The 15,242-nt window shown below is 37.4% G+C and overlaps 1 protein-coding gene across 6 annotated transcripts in view; it reads left to right on the top strand.

Moving 5' to 3' along the window:
* PPP2R2C (protein phosphatase 2 regulatory subunit Bgamma) overlaps window positions 1-15,242 on the top strand; it is a 188,638-nt gene that overhangs the window by 126,937 nt on the left and 46,459 nt on the right. For all 6 annotated transcript variants that reach the window (XM_035547184.2, XM_035547190.2, XM_035547185.2 and 3 more), the window contains 4 exons: window positions 5,511-5,608; window positions 6,216-6,381; window positions 10,407-10,519; window positions 12,074-12,251. In XM_035547184.2, the coding sequence (XP_035403077.1) occupies window positions 5,511-5,608; window positions 6,216-6,381; window positions 10,407-10,519; window positions 12,074-12,251 (555 nt within the window). The remainder of the gene's footprint in view (window positions 1-5,510; window positions 5,609-6,215; window positions 6,382-10,406; window positions 10,520-12,073; window positions 12,252-15,242) is intronic.

Below are 15,242 nucleotides of genomic sequence, written 5' to 3'. Positions count from 1 at the left end.
GCTCTTTTTCTCACATCTGTCCTCAAATGGCCACCCAGCTGTGTACTAGCTTGTCCTATGCTGCTCTGGTTACCTGGAGAGGTGGTAAGGTGGTTCGTCAACAAAATGTCTTCCAATAGTGCGAGTTGGCTTTCTGGTGTGTCAGCTTTAGCACTGCCAAGCAGGACAATGTGACGTGTGAGATTTTTCATTGTGCTTGCTTGCATTTTGTGGGGTGGTTTCTGATGTCATGATTGTATGACAGTGCTGTGAACCAGAAGGAATGCATGTTACACAGCCTACTGTGTCAAGTAGGAAACTTCGCTATTGTCAAAAAGCCTTCTACCAGCTACTTCAGAAATGAAGGATCCATCTGACCCTCATACCTTTGAGGTTTGCATAAAACAACATATTCTAGTATTCTGGAGGAAACCTTTGAAACTTCAGCTTAAAAAAAATGTATAGTGCTCTTTCTTTGCATCCAATTTTTTTATTTGCCTTTTTTTTTTTTGACCATGTCTAAACTAAATTCTGACAGCACAGCTCACTCTAATGGCCTCCCTTCTTATGAGATACTGTAATAGTTCTCATCTTTTATCTACCATTTGTCCTCTTGTTTTATATCTCTTTTTGTTGCAAGCTTCTTTGTTGTTTCTTCCAGATTATTCTCCTCAGGGACTTTTGTATCAGTATCACTGAACATTGCTTGCAGCCGTGCCAGATTGTGCTGTGATCTTATTGGATTTCTCAAGCCAAGGTTAGGCCAGGTCAGAACCTGGCTGAAATAACATAGGCTACAAGATTGCCTTCTAGCCACTGGGAACACACACAACAAAAACCTGACAGAGATGCTGCTTTAGTCAGCTCAGTCCTGTGTTGTGATGCTGGTTCTGGTGGATGTGGTATAAATGAGAAGTTCAGACCTATTCCAGTCAGTAGGATTTCACAGGCTTTTGTGAGAAAAATACTGATGTTAATTCTACTGTTCTGGCCTATTCCAAATCCTTCAGTTCTCTATCTTGATTATACTGCAATTGAGCTGTATATTATATTCTTTGATCGTCTATTCCCTATACCACTGCATGCTGTTGTTTGCCCTCAAAACTTACTATCACTGTCCAAAAATCTGCATTTCTGTGTTGGATGAAATAGTTCTGAAAATTTCATTACCTACCCGATATTCTGAAGCAAAATTAATGTATATAAAGTATACCAGTACCTTCAAATGAAGGGCCCCAGAAAGGCAGAAATTATTAATTAAATGTAGCATACAGAAAAGTACAGTTGAGCTTTTATTAGAGTTGCTTGAGGTTTCTGACCAAAAGACTGTATAAAGACAAGTAAGTTGAAGCTTTGGCTCATGTAATACATTATGGTAGAGTCCCCCTAAGTGATACAAAAATTCATTATACAGGTAAGGGTTTTCTAATTATTCGTAAAGGTATTAGGACCAGTCTCTGTTACCTTTTACTTAAATCTCGAGGAATACGCTATTAATAACTTTTAAAATAAACCTGTGAGAGACTAGAAAGTGAACACACAAAAGTAAGTGATGGTAAAAAGTAAGTAAATGCCAAAATAATTTGGGCTGCATGTGCCTATCTTTGTTTCATCCCACCCCACAGTGAGTCTGAGCAGGGCCTGCTGGAGAGTTTACTTGCCGGCAACTGTGCAGGAACAGTAGTAGTAAAGCTGAGGGGAGAGCAGTACAAACAGCTAGAAGTGTCTTGAGGTACATAGACTTACACTGATATACTTAGATCTATTAAAAAAGCTGAATATATATAGCTAAGCAGCAGCTGTTCAGTACAACATCACCATTAAATACCCTTAAAGACTGTAAGTTGTGAAGCTGCAGAGAAATTAGTTAATGAGGTACAAAAAGACAGGGATGACTAGGAGTCAGGGAATGAAATGCTTTAGACTAGGTCAGAAAAAACTTCCTGTTGGTTCAGGCTGTAGAATAATCTCCCAATATGCTGTGTTTCTGTGAATATGTAAAAGTGATCTGGGGAATGAAATATGTAATACCTGCTGGAAAAATTTGCTGTGGCAGGATGTGGAACAGATGATCAGGTGTATACCTCCCTGGAGCGTTCTCTCGTCTTTTGAAGGGTTTTGGTTTGCTTTTCGCAGTTAGCATCTGCATGATGAATATCTATCCTCTGCTTTTTAATTGTGTGAAAATGTTGAGCATTGTGACTTTTGAATACAAATTTACATACATTTCTGCATAGACAAAATGGGGAATTTACAAACAGAACAGGAAGATTAATATAGGATAAAAGTGGAGATTTGCAATCTGGTTGGAAACATTTGCCCATTGACTATTGAGGTTACCCATAATTGTTCTTAATAGGTAAATTATCTCTCTCTCTGATAATCCTAATTGTTAGCGTGGCACTGCCAGCAGAGATATGGAAGGTGTAGTGCAGAACGAGGCTGAACAGAGCCTTTCATCTCTGCCATCCCTTGTCAAGGGCTTACTGTACATGCAAATTCACAAGCTCTTGCATTGTGGAGCATTTATATATCCCTGAGAGGGTGAAATCTGGTAGTTAACTGCTCTGTACTCTCAGGGGGGCGTTCTCCAATGTAAGAATATGCAGGATGTGACCATAGTGGCTTATGTTGCTATAGCATTGACAAATATGTAGGGGAATGTTCTGCTGAAGGGGACGAATAGCTTTGTGGATTGATTCTGTTCCTACCTCCTCTGTCTTAGAAAGAGCCAGCCCAGCTAATCTTTATGAAAACAGCATGACTAATCCTTGCCTGCTGAACTGATAGGTTGGAGAAGATATTTTGGCTCTTGTTTTCAGCTGTTATTTACAGGATCAATAAAAGTGATTTTGCAATTCAGGGCTAATTTTTTTGCCAACAAGCTGCATAGCATGTAAGGTCAGAATATTGGTTCTGCACTTTTTTTTCTTTTTTTTTCTTTTTTTTTTTTTTTTTCAGAACAAGTTAATTTAAAAACCATAGGTAGCTTCCAGTTCAGAATTCACTTCTCTAATAGAACAGAGGGATGCCTCTGGAAGAAACGCCTTGAGGGGGAAAGAATTTTTTCTCAAAACTACATCACAATCCACTGCATACAGATACCTAAGCTATAGCTGCTTTTATTTAAACAATAATCATTTAACCGCACACAATACTTTAATAAACAGAACATAATAACAAAATGCTGAGATATTTCGTTATAACCCTGGTTCAGTTGCTATCGTAATCTGTGCAAGTACTCCTAATAATTTCACTGACATTGGCTGATGCCCTCTGTAGTATTTTGTGACCACTTACAGACCATGCCATGCCATTGTGGAGATATTCCAAACCAATAGCAAGTGTATGCACACATCCAACTTTAAATACCATTCATTCCTTTTGCACACAATTCTTTTTTTCTGCTTCTTTTGTGACCTGTTGTGAAAATCTTGTATACACAAGATATAATACACATATATATATTATGTTCATCCCCTCTGATTTGCCCTCCTGCCCCCATGCATGCTGATGAGAAGAGTCTCCATTCCAAAAGCACCACCATTATGAAATGTCTTTAGGTCTGCCTGTATGGCTGGGGTCAGATACAGGTTTAAATTAGTAAAATCATGCAGGTATTCTTTTATAAGCAGGAACCCACACCTACCATTGGTGTGAATTTAGCATGATAAGAACAAAATAACCAAGAAATATTCTTCCATTGGAAGAACTATGAATGAACTTTACATGTCAGAAAAAAATATTTAATTTTTGTATGTAAAAAAATGCAATTTTTTAGATCCAGCCCAATCCTTCCCAAGCCCCAGAGCATCACCAGCCATAGCCTCTCTACTCTTCCTGTACTCTAATAGGACTAGGGCTTTTGGGGTAGTTACCTGTAAAATATAGCCTGTGGAAGTTCACATAAAGATCAAAGTCCAATAGCTTTGGGAAGCTTTGTGTTGGCCCCAAATTTCATAAGTCACCAAGTTCCGTTTCTCTCAAGCAGTACACATCCATGCATTTTATTCAGCAAAAAATGAAAATCACATACTTTATGATTCCCCCTCCCTTCTTTACATATGCAGTATGTGGTAAAAAAGAATAAAAAAGATGAACTTTTTTCTTACTCAAAGAGAATTTAATGATACAGAATTCTTAAAAAGATTGAAAGAGATATGTCTTTGTTGTTTTTAGTGTAAGGTTTTCCATCTTTAGATGGTGAATTGTTGAAAAACCTTCCAGTAGAAATCTGGCTTTTGGGAAGCTGTGTCGCTGACGAGAGCTACTGGCAACAGAAGCTTTCTAACACTCAACTACTGGTTTATTAAGAGAATAATAGGAGCAGATGTTTTCAATTCATAAAATGTATCAAATAAATGGTACATCCACTTGTTTTTTCAAATCTTTTGAATTTTAGTGAACTCATTTGGGGCTAGGTTTTCAGAAGTGCTTAGCCCACTTGCAGGCCCATTGTTCTCGGTATAAACTGATGGATGATGAACACGTTTGAAAACCACAGCTTTTAATGCCTAAAGGGAAGCTGCTAACTACTGACACTTCTCAAAACGTGGCCCGTGTTTCTGATGAGTGAATACCGATCATTATAGAGGATTCATACATGCAGTCTCTGAGTAATACCCTGCGTTTTTCTGTGATTGTATATACGATGGCTTCTTAATTTACTATTGCACTAGGCATTTTAATTTAAATTATGCTAATAGTGTAGGATTAACTGTGGATTATGATTCTAGCATTTGCTGTCATACGAGCAGAAGAACCAGTTCTTTTGCTCCTGTCGTCTCTTTTCTCCCTTCTCATGCTGATGTTTAGTATTTTGTGCTCAAGATTGGCCTCAGGTTTTGATGAGGTTTCTTGTATAAGCTGATGCAATTACTTAGGGAAGGAGAATTGTTGAAAATTAGAAAAAGAAGAGACTGCGATCTTTTTATCTTCTGATGACACATTTTTATGGTGCTGAAATGATTTACTGAAAACTCGGATTTGAATGGGCTCTTGGCAGTATGGCATAGTGAGCAGTTCCTCTGTGGCAGGACAAGCCATGTGTGCTTTGCTTTTGCACTTTTGGCTCAGACACACGGTAGAGGAAACCAGTGCTCAGGGTTTTATTAAAACCCTTAGAAAGGGTGAAGAATAAATAACACAAGCAACGGGAACGAGCCTTGAAGTTGGTGAAAATAGCAGGAGGCCAGTGCTGTCTGCTATCTCCAGTAGTGAAAAAAGCTTTGTAGCAGTCTGAGTTTGCTCTTCCTCAGTCGTAACCTCTCCAAAGATCTCCTCCACTCCAAACTGCAGATGTGCTGGAAACACAAGTTTGCCTCGTTATGTTTGCACTTGTTTCACTGTGTAGCAACCTCAGGTTCTAGCGGCATGCAGCCTGTTTGCATTAGTGCCTTGCTGGTGAATTCATCCGTATTCCTTCAAATCTTTCATTTGTTGCATTTTTGTGGAGTGCGTGATATTTCTAATGGCTTGGTGTTGTAGCAGCACTCTGAAATTTGCCTTTTTCTTTCTTTTTTCCTTTACAGCTGATATTATTTCTACAGTTGAGTTCAACCACACTGGAGAACTGCTGGCTACTGGTGACAAGGGGGGTCGGGTTGTTATATTCCAAAGGGAACCTGAGGTATGTGAGTTAACAGCTTGCTAAAAATAGTTTTAATTTTTAATACTTCAATTCAATCTACCTGAAAAATCTGTTTATAATTTCAAGACTGAGTAAAACAGAATATCATCTCTTTGGTAAGGAAGTGAAAGAGGGTAAGGGTCTTTTCTTCAGACGTTTGCTCTTTTTCCTGCCCCAAATAAAAATGCTTCAGAGCTCCAAAATTCTAAGCTAAGAAGAAAGATGGTTATTTTTCTTTTACTTAAATCACTTTTAATCACTTTTGCCTGTTTGATGGAACTGTTCCATTTAAAACAATGTTTGTACTGTGTTACCTTTTCTGCTTCGGTTTTAAATTCAGTCCATCTGCACTATCTTTGGTACAAAGCTTTACTGAATAATTGACATTTCTTCAAAAATTCTGTCTTTTGTTAAATGTTGCTTCAGTACTTACGGGAAATTTCATTCCTGTAAAAACAAATCTGTCAATCTTGTTTTAAATGAGAAATTAAATTATACTTTCAATACTTTTATATTTATAAGGCTGCTTATACATCTTCCCCAAGAGCTGGAGATAATATATTGCCATCATAAAACACATGTTTTTTGTTGTTCTTATTCTCCATAGAGTAAAAATGAGCCTTACAATCAGGGGGAGTACAATGTTTACAGCACTTTCCAGAGCCATGAACCAGAATTTGATTATTTGAAGAGCTTGGAGATAGAAGAAAAAATAAACAAGATCAAGTGGTTACCACAGCAAAATGCAGCTCACTCGCTTTTATCAACAAATGGTAAGATAGAAGAGAGTATGTAGGACATACTGGCCTTTGGTTCTTGTATATTTTTGAGCTGACTGTATATATTTAAATTCTATGTTCATTTTAATCTACTGTTTTAGTAATTTCCTGTTTCAGAGTTTACTGAGACTGTCATGCTGACTCTGATATCTCTTATTTATTCATTTTATTCATAGTCACAGTTTTTTCCTTTTGACTATCTATAGACATTTAGAGTGCTATCCATTTCTGCTCTTTGTGTGCACTGCTATCCTGAAATTAATTCTGTAACAAAGGCATCCCCTTACTCAGCAGCTGTGTTTCACTGGGAATTTAGAATTTTGTCTGCTGTATTTGTCATAACTTTTATTCTTTGTGGATGTGTAAATGAATGCAGGCGAGAGAAATGAATTTATTTTTCATTCATTATCATCAGAATGGTTTATTTAAGTTCTAAAGAGTTACACAGTCTTTGGAAGACAGTAGGAATAATAACAAGATATTGATACTGACTCATCTTTTCACATGCTTAAGGCCTATTGATTAAGAAATGCAGTATCACTGCTAAGAGGGGATATGCAGATGTGACAGTGGGAAGAACCTGAATGGATCCTAATGTGCACAGGTATCATTTAGGAAAGATTTGGACACCCACAACTGTTATTACTGCTGGTGATGCATGAGAAAAATATCCAATCTTAAATCGTATCTTTAAATCTTTAAATCACACTGTAATCAGAATTTTTTTTTTTTTAAATGTCTGAGCATAACTGGGAATTGCTGATAGAAAAATAGCGTAATCTCACCTTTGGGAATTACTGTTTTAGAGCATAATGATTACTTCTAGTTAAAATTTATAGCAATAAATAGTATTTACATTAATTCACAGTAGGCAGTGCGTCATTTTATGTTTCGTTAAAGTTGCCTTTTACTTTTTGGGGGTCACTGTTGCAATATTTGAAAGTCAACGTGTCTGTTATAGCTAGCTGATTTGTGATAGTTTAATGCAGCTAATTATGGAGTTTGGGAGTTTACTTCTGCACTTTTCCCTCATTTGAAATATCCCTCTACTTCAGATAACTTTAAGAACTGCTTCTTCCGAGTTCATGATACAAAGCAGATTATTAAAAGTAAAGCTCTACATTTTCATTTTAAAGTTTGTTTTTGGAAATGCTGAGCAATACACCCTAGTCCTCAGATATGCTACATTTACAGTTGGTCTAGTAGACTTTTATATCAAATTTCTGATTAATATTAAGGTGGGAGGGGAGAATGGAAGGAATAATCACTGTTGCAAGGGGTTAATCCAGCTGACAGCTGAAGATCCAGCAAAATGTTTTGCCCTCTATTTTCCCTTCTTCCTAACTCTGGAGCATCCTGGCTGACCTCTTTATGGTGAGGAGAACAGAAGCAGTGCCATGGGCATAGCCTGTGGAAGTTGGCTTTGGATTGCAGAATGTTTTTCTGTGTCAGGGAAGATTCCTAGTGTTCAGGCACAGTAAGGCTGAAGTCTGAAGATTCATCTCATGCATACTGGTGAAAACAGTTTTAACTTTAGGATACAGAGGGCCCGTGTTGAACTCATTATTGCTGTCTCATAGACTTTCTGTGAGAATTTATTTACAGTGTATATCAATTCCATGCCTATTAGAAGGGGATAATAGAATTTTCCCTAACTTGTAGAGAACGAAGACATTACGTGCTATACATGCTCGCATGGGGCCAGTTGTAGAAACACCTTGAATACTGGCTTATATTTACCCATTTCTAGGCCTGGTATTTTAATGCGACTTTTGAAGTTGTAGTGCTCTTCTAGTTTAGGATCTTAAGCAGTTTAAGTTTTGGTCAGAAAAATGAGAACCGTGAAGCAGCATCCTATAAAATTTTTACAGAGCAAGACAGGTCTGCACCTGCACAAATATGTTTCCATCCTTCTAAGGAGATCTTTTGCCTGTTCCTGCACGTAACCTCTCTATCAGAGGTGATCTTGGTTCCTTTCTAGTTCACGTGTTACCAACAAGTTATCAGCTAAGCTTTGACTGCAGCGTCTTAATTAATGGAGACAGAAGAAAGCCACCAAGGCTTTCAAATCCCACTGTGGATTTGCAGTGCTCACATTTAGCAAATTCCTGCTTTGCGTTGTAAACTGAACTAATTTTGTAGTGTAATATTAAGATTCATTGGTATCTTTTGTACCAGAAAGTGTTGGTTCGTTGGGTAGATCAGCATGTGACCCATACAGATCCTTTCATCTGAGGATTTCAGACTTCTTACCAGACATTAATTAATTTAAACTTCACAGCACCCTTGAGACTGAAGGAATACTGAACCTCACAAAGATATTTCTATATTTTGTGAAACATAAGCACGCTTAAAATTTCTAGGGAGTTTTTAAAATCCAGAAGGCAGATGAAGGAGAAGAAAACCAACACATGATATCCATAACCACTAACAGCCAGTTTTCCCTTGGGAAAGGGATGGGTTTATCAATAAAAGTCCAACAATGGAAAATACACTTTTCATTTTTCTTATTTATTTTATAATTGCTGCGTCTATAAATATTAGACTAGATAAGCAGAAAAACACTAAATAGAAATATGTAGCATAGTAAAAATCCCAAGTATGTGATGTAGCCTATATATATTTTTAGTAATCAATGTGACTGATACAAATGAAATGTGTTGAACGTTTATATGGAGCTCTTCAGTTGCAAATTGAAATAACCTCTTGTTCTGTAGATTGATTAACTGTACTATTTTTGTTGCTTGAAAATTAGCATATCAGTATCTTTAGGAGATGCCTAATGATAAAAACACTCAGAGAAGTGGAGCGATTGATTGATTTTTAAAATAAAAAATGGTCAAAGTTGAAGTTGCTATAGAAATGAGAAGTGATTTGTGTATTCATATATACCGCCTTTAAAATAATTTGCACTAGCATTTGAAAGAAGTATTTGGATCACCCACACTGGGGAAAGAATTTTGATGAAACGGGGGTGAAGGAAGGAAAGGGAACAAAATGAAAATGATGCAGGAATGGAGGTTACCAAAGGCTGTGGTGGCACCTGAAGTGCAGAAGCTTTGGAAAGTCTTTGACTGCTCCATGAACAGATGTGTAAAACAACTGTTACAAGGTCTTTTTTTTTCTTTTTTTCTTTCTTTCTTCCTTAATTTTATTTTTATTTTTTCAGGAGAAGAGTTGGCATTTATTTTTCTGCCTAGGGTTGGCAGGTTGGACTTGGGAGTAGACAGTATCAGGGAAATCTGCAGCTTTAAATTGAGGAGAAACTCCATGTGAAATGTTTTAAACATCTATTTATTGGCTTCATAACCTCTTGCTTAAGGAGGCATCCTTATTCTGTCATCATGCGTCATGATCATAACCATCATCAAAAAGCACGAACTTAGGTTTCATTCCATTCTCTGTGAGATTAATACTTTTTTTTTTTTACCCCCTTTTCTCTCTTACCCTTGCAACACATTTCTCTCTGTTTTCTTAGCAGTTATTTCTGCTGCTTTCCCTTGTTAGGAGGGCAAATTTTTTTCTATTTCACACAATGTTTTCTTTGCTGGAACTCGTGATGTTGTACCAATACATCACTGCCCACTCCCACAACAGGCCAGGCAGGTATCATTGATCTCTCTTCTTATATAGTTAAGAAGCAACTTAGCAAACTGGCTTTAGTATCTGGATTGTTTCCTTGCATAGTCAAATTGTCAAGATTGGCCTTCAGCAGTGAGCTATGAGTGGTTTTGGTCCGTTCCACCTGCAAACTGCTGAGTTGGATATGCATGTGCTCTGCAGGGTCTGTCAACCAACAGAACCCTCTGACTCACTTGAGGGTATGGGATTTTCTTTATAAGTATTTTTTTCAGTTGGCAACATTGGTTGGATGTGCAACCTTTAGGGACACAGACTGTTTCAGTGTGGGATTTGGCTGAGCCAAGGTGCAGAAACTTCTTTAAGGAATTGTATGTGAAATGGGAAGTAACCACATTCAGAATTCCTATGTCGACAGAAAGCTGTCTTTTCTTTTAAAGATAAAACAATCAAGTTATGGAAAATTACTGAAAGAGATAAGAGACCAGAGGGGTACAACTTAAAAGATGAAGAAGGAAAACTTAAAGATCTTTCTACAGTAACATCACTACAGGTAAGCTGTTGTCTTTGTCCAAAATCCAGTTGTTCCTGTACAAAGAAGGTAGTTATGTCTTACTAACTCAGTAAAAGATTTAAATATGTAAGTAGTGCTAAGAATATATATGATTATTCTCACTGAAGTTTTAGCTGACTTGAATCTATAGCATGTTTTTCAAGACACAAGTGTTTTATGATTAGTGACCAGCACAGAAATGTTTCAACAGTTTATCATCAGTTTTATTCTTCCTTATAAAATTATCTCAACATGACTTAACGTACTTTCACATGGGATTCTGGAACCTCTTGTGCTGGAAGCAGTCTGCTTAATATTAAAGAGTGTACTCACCTCATTCAGAGTAACTGAATTAGTACAGCGAAGTTCAGTCTCATCTTTATTACAGTAGTATAAAAGAATTATCTCCTTTCTGAAGAGTGGGATTTGCAGTAGTTTGTGCTCCAGTGAATGCAGGGCTCTGCATTGCTGATGAATGCAGTCATGGAGCTCATATAAGCATGTATGATGTTGTAATAGATTTTTGTTCTCAGACTTTAATGGCTGAATTCACTTCAGGCGTTTTTCCAAAAGAAGTGGCTAAAGGTTATAACTAGAAGGCTATGTTGTACAAATGCTGCTATTTCATCCATGTTAAAAACAGTCAACTCCCACTTCCAAACCAAACCAATATTGTCTATTGTGAAGAAAAACCTCCAAAGTTTGAAGATCTACATGAACGGAATACAAGTAGGATGAAATACCTATTCTGTATGATTAAGCAAACAAAAATGTTTAGGATTGCTTATAACCTGAGAATTCAGAGAACCATTGTTTTGTTCCTTTAGTAGCAAGTTAAACTCAAAGCGTTAACTTCTCTGTGTTCCTCTTTAAATGATTGTGGACTGATGTATGATAGATTGTTTCTGATGCATAGTCAACCACATTAAACAGTCCGAATCGAGCTTCAAAGCCTGTCTGTGTTTAATGCTTTACCAACATGGAATAGATTGGCATTGTCTAGATATTGAAGCATGACACTGAAGTGACACACAGGGAAATAACAAGGGTGCAATGATCAGTTGGCTTTGTTTTATAAGATTTCATTGATTATATTTTGCAGAGATTATAACCTTTTTGTCCCTTGTCTTTTTTTATGAGATAGAGACATCAAAAGAAATACTGTAAGTGACTTAAACAACAAACTCTTTAGGAAAATCAAATACTAGGAATTCATTGTTTGCTTGCTAGAGCCACAACCTCCTGCATATGTGGGACACTAGCTCCTGCTGTGAGACTGGCCTGCACTGTGGCAGCTGCCAGTGCCTCTCTTCCAACGGTCCACGCTTTCTGTCACTCTGCCTGGCTCTCCATGGCTCTTGTGTCTGTTCTTTCCCCCTTGGCAAGGATGGCCTAGCCCAGCTATTCATCCATAGAGAAATTCAATTTGCATACACCACTGAGAAATTTTATAATTTCACAATCTTTGAATGCTTGCTCTCCATCAGACTCTCATCATGCTGGCAAAAAAATAAAAATTAAAATCATACTCTTTTCTGGTTTGTTTTTTGGCAGGTGCCTGTACTGAAACCTATGGATTTGATGGTAGAAGTCACTCCCCGGAGAATCTTTGCTAATGGTCACACCTATCATGTCAACTCAATATCTGTCAACAGTGACTGTGAGACATACATGTCAGCAGATGATCTCAGGATTAACCTCTGGCATTTAGCAATCACGGATAGAAGCTTCAGTATCCTTTATTGTGGTTCTTTTCTCGGTGTTGATAGCATTAGCGGGGCTTAAGAGAGCCATTTTAAAATATTTTTCTGCAGATTAAAAAAAATACCTTACACCTATCAGAAACCCTGCAGTGTTTGTAACAGAAAATGCTCAGATATCATAAAAGTAAAACTAAGAGGTTGCAAAATTCAGGGAATTCTGTGTGAAAAATAGCAGTCTTGGAGTTGGTTAATGACAAGTAAACAGGAAAGTGATGCTGACCAAATGATAACTATCCACCTGACTAGCATAATTTATACCATTATTTCCTGAAGACGTTTCATGCTGAGCTACCCCACATTTTTTTTTGCTGAAAAGTCTGTCCTTACTGTGTTCGTGTCCCCTGTTCTCCATCATCCTTCTTCACAAAACCTTTATGTCTGAGGTGTGCACAGTTTGGGGGTTAGGCTCAGCTGCTTCACGTGAGTTGTGTTTGGGGTTAGTGCAGTTGTTGTGGTATCAAGCACTGGCATCGTCCTGAAAGCTGTGTTGTGGGATCATTCCAGTCATCTGTGAGGCTGCCCCTGCACTGCAGTGGGATGACTTGCAGGAGGAGCAGAATGAAGGGAGCCAAGAAAAGTGATTCTCTGTGTTTTGCAGAACATAAAGGGACCAGCAAGACAAGAAATAGGTTATGAGGCCAGCTCAGAATATTGTCTTCCTCTTGTGATTTCTGCTGTTTTGTTTGTTTGTTTGTTTTGTATTTAGAAAGGAATTAGAAGAATATTTCTCCATGGAGGCGTATGAGGGACTATTAGATGTTAAAGGGAAATTGTTGTTCTGCTGGGGACAAATTCCTGAAAGAAAACACCAACATGAAGGGGTGTTCTTCCTGTCCATAGCAGTCTTCCATGTTTCTTCCTTCATAAGCTTGTTCATCTATGGAGCTTGGCCCATGCTCTGGTTAAGTCACAGGAAAAGAAAATAAATCATTAAATCAAACAACTATTGATGTTCTTAAAAACAAAAACCAAATGTTTTTTGTGCCTTTGCAGTGTCAAATGACAGGTGCCTTTACCCTTCGGGATTGTAGATAATGTGAAATTGGAAGCAAATTGAGGAGATAGTCCTTTGCTGTCTTTCAGCTGTCTAGATTAAGTGACCTCAATGGTGCCTTCTTTAATAAGATTGGTTTTTGGACCAATTTATATGTGGTCTTTCAAAGCACAGCAGTATCTGCCGTTGATATCCAAGCAACTGTACTTCTGTCATTTCATAGAAGAGAACAGAGTGGGACAGTTTTTTTTTGCCAGCACACCTGTATGGAGTAGCAGCATAGTTTCTGACAGCGTCCTTCTCACTGTAGCTTCACCCTCCAGTCTTGTATCTGTCCTGGACACTTCTGTAGGTGCCTACTGTGTGTTTTCTTCCTTTCTTCTAAAGCAGAACAGCGAGTCAGAACAAGCACAGCAGTCTCTGTGTGTCTGTATATGATAACACTCCAGAATACTTATATGTCTTTGCTTTTGTTGTGTTAAAAGCTGTTTTATAAAATATGGATTGTCAAGAGAAATATTTCTGACAACTTAAAAAAATATGTATATTTGTTATAGCTCATGAGGACAACATGAGTTTTTATTAAGGCATTTCCCATGGTTAAGAGCTTACTGACTGAAATATCAGCCCCAAATGAATTTTTAAACCCCAAGTGTGTGTAAATCCTTGAAAATAAAAGACTCGCTATGGGGGTATTGATACAATCAGAACAGAAGTTTTGTGAATGTGTTGGTGGTAAACAATTCTTAGCATTTATGCAGAGCCTTTTATTTTCAAATAATTTATATATATTGATCAGTTTATCTTCACAAAAGAATAAAAGGCTGGTAGATGGATGGATTTGTCTGCTGTATTGTGGATGAGGAAGCCGAGGCAGAAAGTTTAAAGAAATTGCTTATGAAAGCTATAAATTTCATAGCCTGATTAAGAATATTTTATTTCATTTACTCTTTGTATGAAAACATTTTTATGCAGTCTTCCAAAGTGCTTGGCCTCCAAAGATGCTTTAAATTCTAGCAATATACCTGCAAAGAGCTGGAAAACAGAGTCCTATGATCATAACTGCTACTATGTGTCTTGATGGTACAGTATGGACACCGAAGGTATTTGAGATTGAATAACTGTTTAGGATGTTACTGCTTCTGCTCCTGTATGTTCAACTGTTGTATTCAGCCACAGCTGTGCGGACTGTGTTTCAAGCATCAGCACATTCCTGTTGTGGAATACTTACTGATAAGTAAGTTTTTTAGAGTTTGTGATTGAATCTTTGATTTAGCTCCTAAAACACTATGTAGTTTATAGTAGCCTGTTCAATTTCTGAGGATGTTTGAGGACGTTCTAGGACTGTTGATGAAGGGAGAAATTCAGACTATGTTTCTGAGTTTTTGGATGGGAAACATTTTGTTGTATCTGATGCAATAGCATTGGGATAGTAATGTGGCTAATTTTGGGATAACTGGATTTCTATGCTGGATTCAGATAGAGGTCTTGCTGCTTCTTGTTGGTACATGTGAATGAGCACTTGGCAGAATTGTGTTGAGAGAGTTTAGACAGCAGTAGGAGAGAATATTTGATAAAGAGATGGTTAATGTTAGGGGGCAAACTGTGTTTGCTACATTGGCCATAGTGGTAGCAGATTGACTTTTGTGTCTGGATACCAGGCACATATTCGTGAGTGTAGTTTGACTTAAATAGACTGTATTCACTTCTACTTCAGACAGTAGAGATTGTACCTGTACTCTGTTGTCTGACCCAGGACATCAGGCAGATTACTTTTACTTAAATCTTTGACAAACAGAAAAGTTGAGGTAGGCATGCCAAAATAATAGGTTCAGAGTATTGCTCATAACAAGGAATTACTGGACAATCAAGATTACTGGAAGAAGGGAATGAGTAAGGTAAACATGTATCAGATTTTCCACTTTTTTTTTTTTTTAATTATTGTTATTATTATTATTCCATATAG

This window comes from Cygnus atratus, chromosome 4 (genome assembly GCF_013377495.2).
Source record: "Cygnus atratus isolate AKBS03 ecotype Queensland, Australia chromosome 4, CAtr_DNAZoo_HiC_assembly, whole genome shotgun sequence".
NCBI lineage: Eukaryota > Metazoa > Chordata > Aves > Anseriformes > Anatidae > Cygnus > Cygnus atratus.
This window is presented reverse-complemented; position numbering and strand designations above follow the sequence as displayed.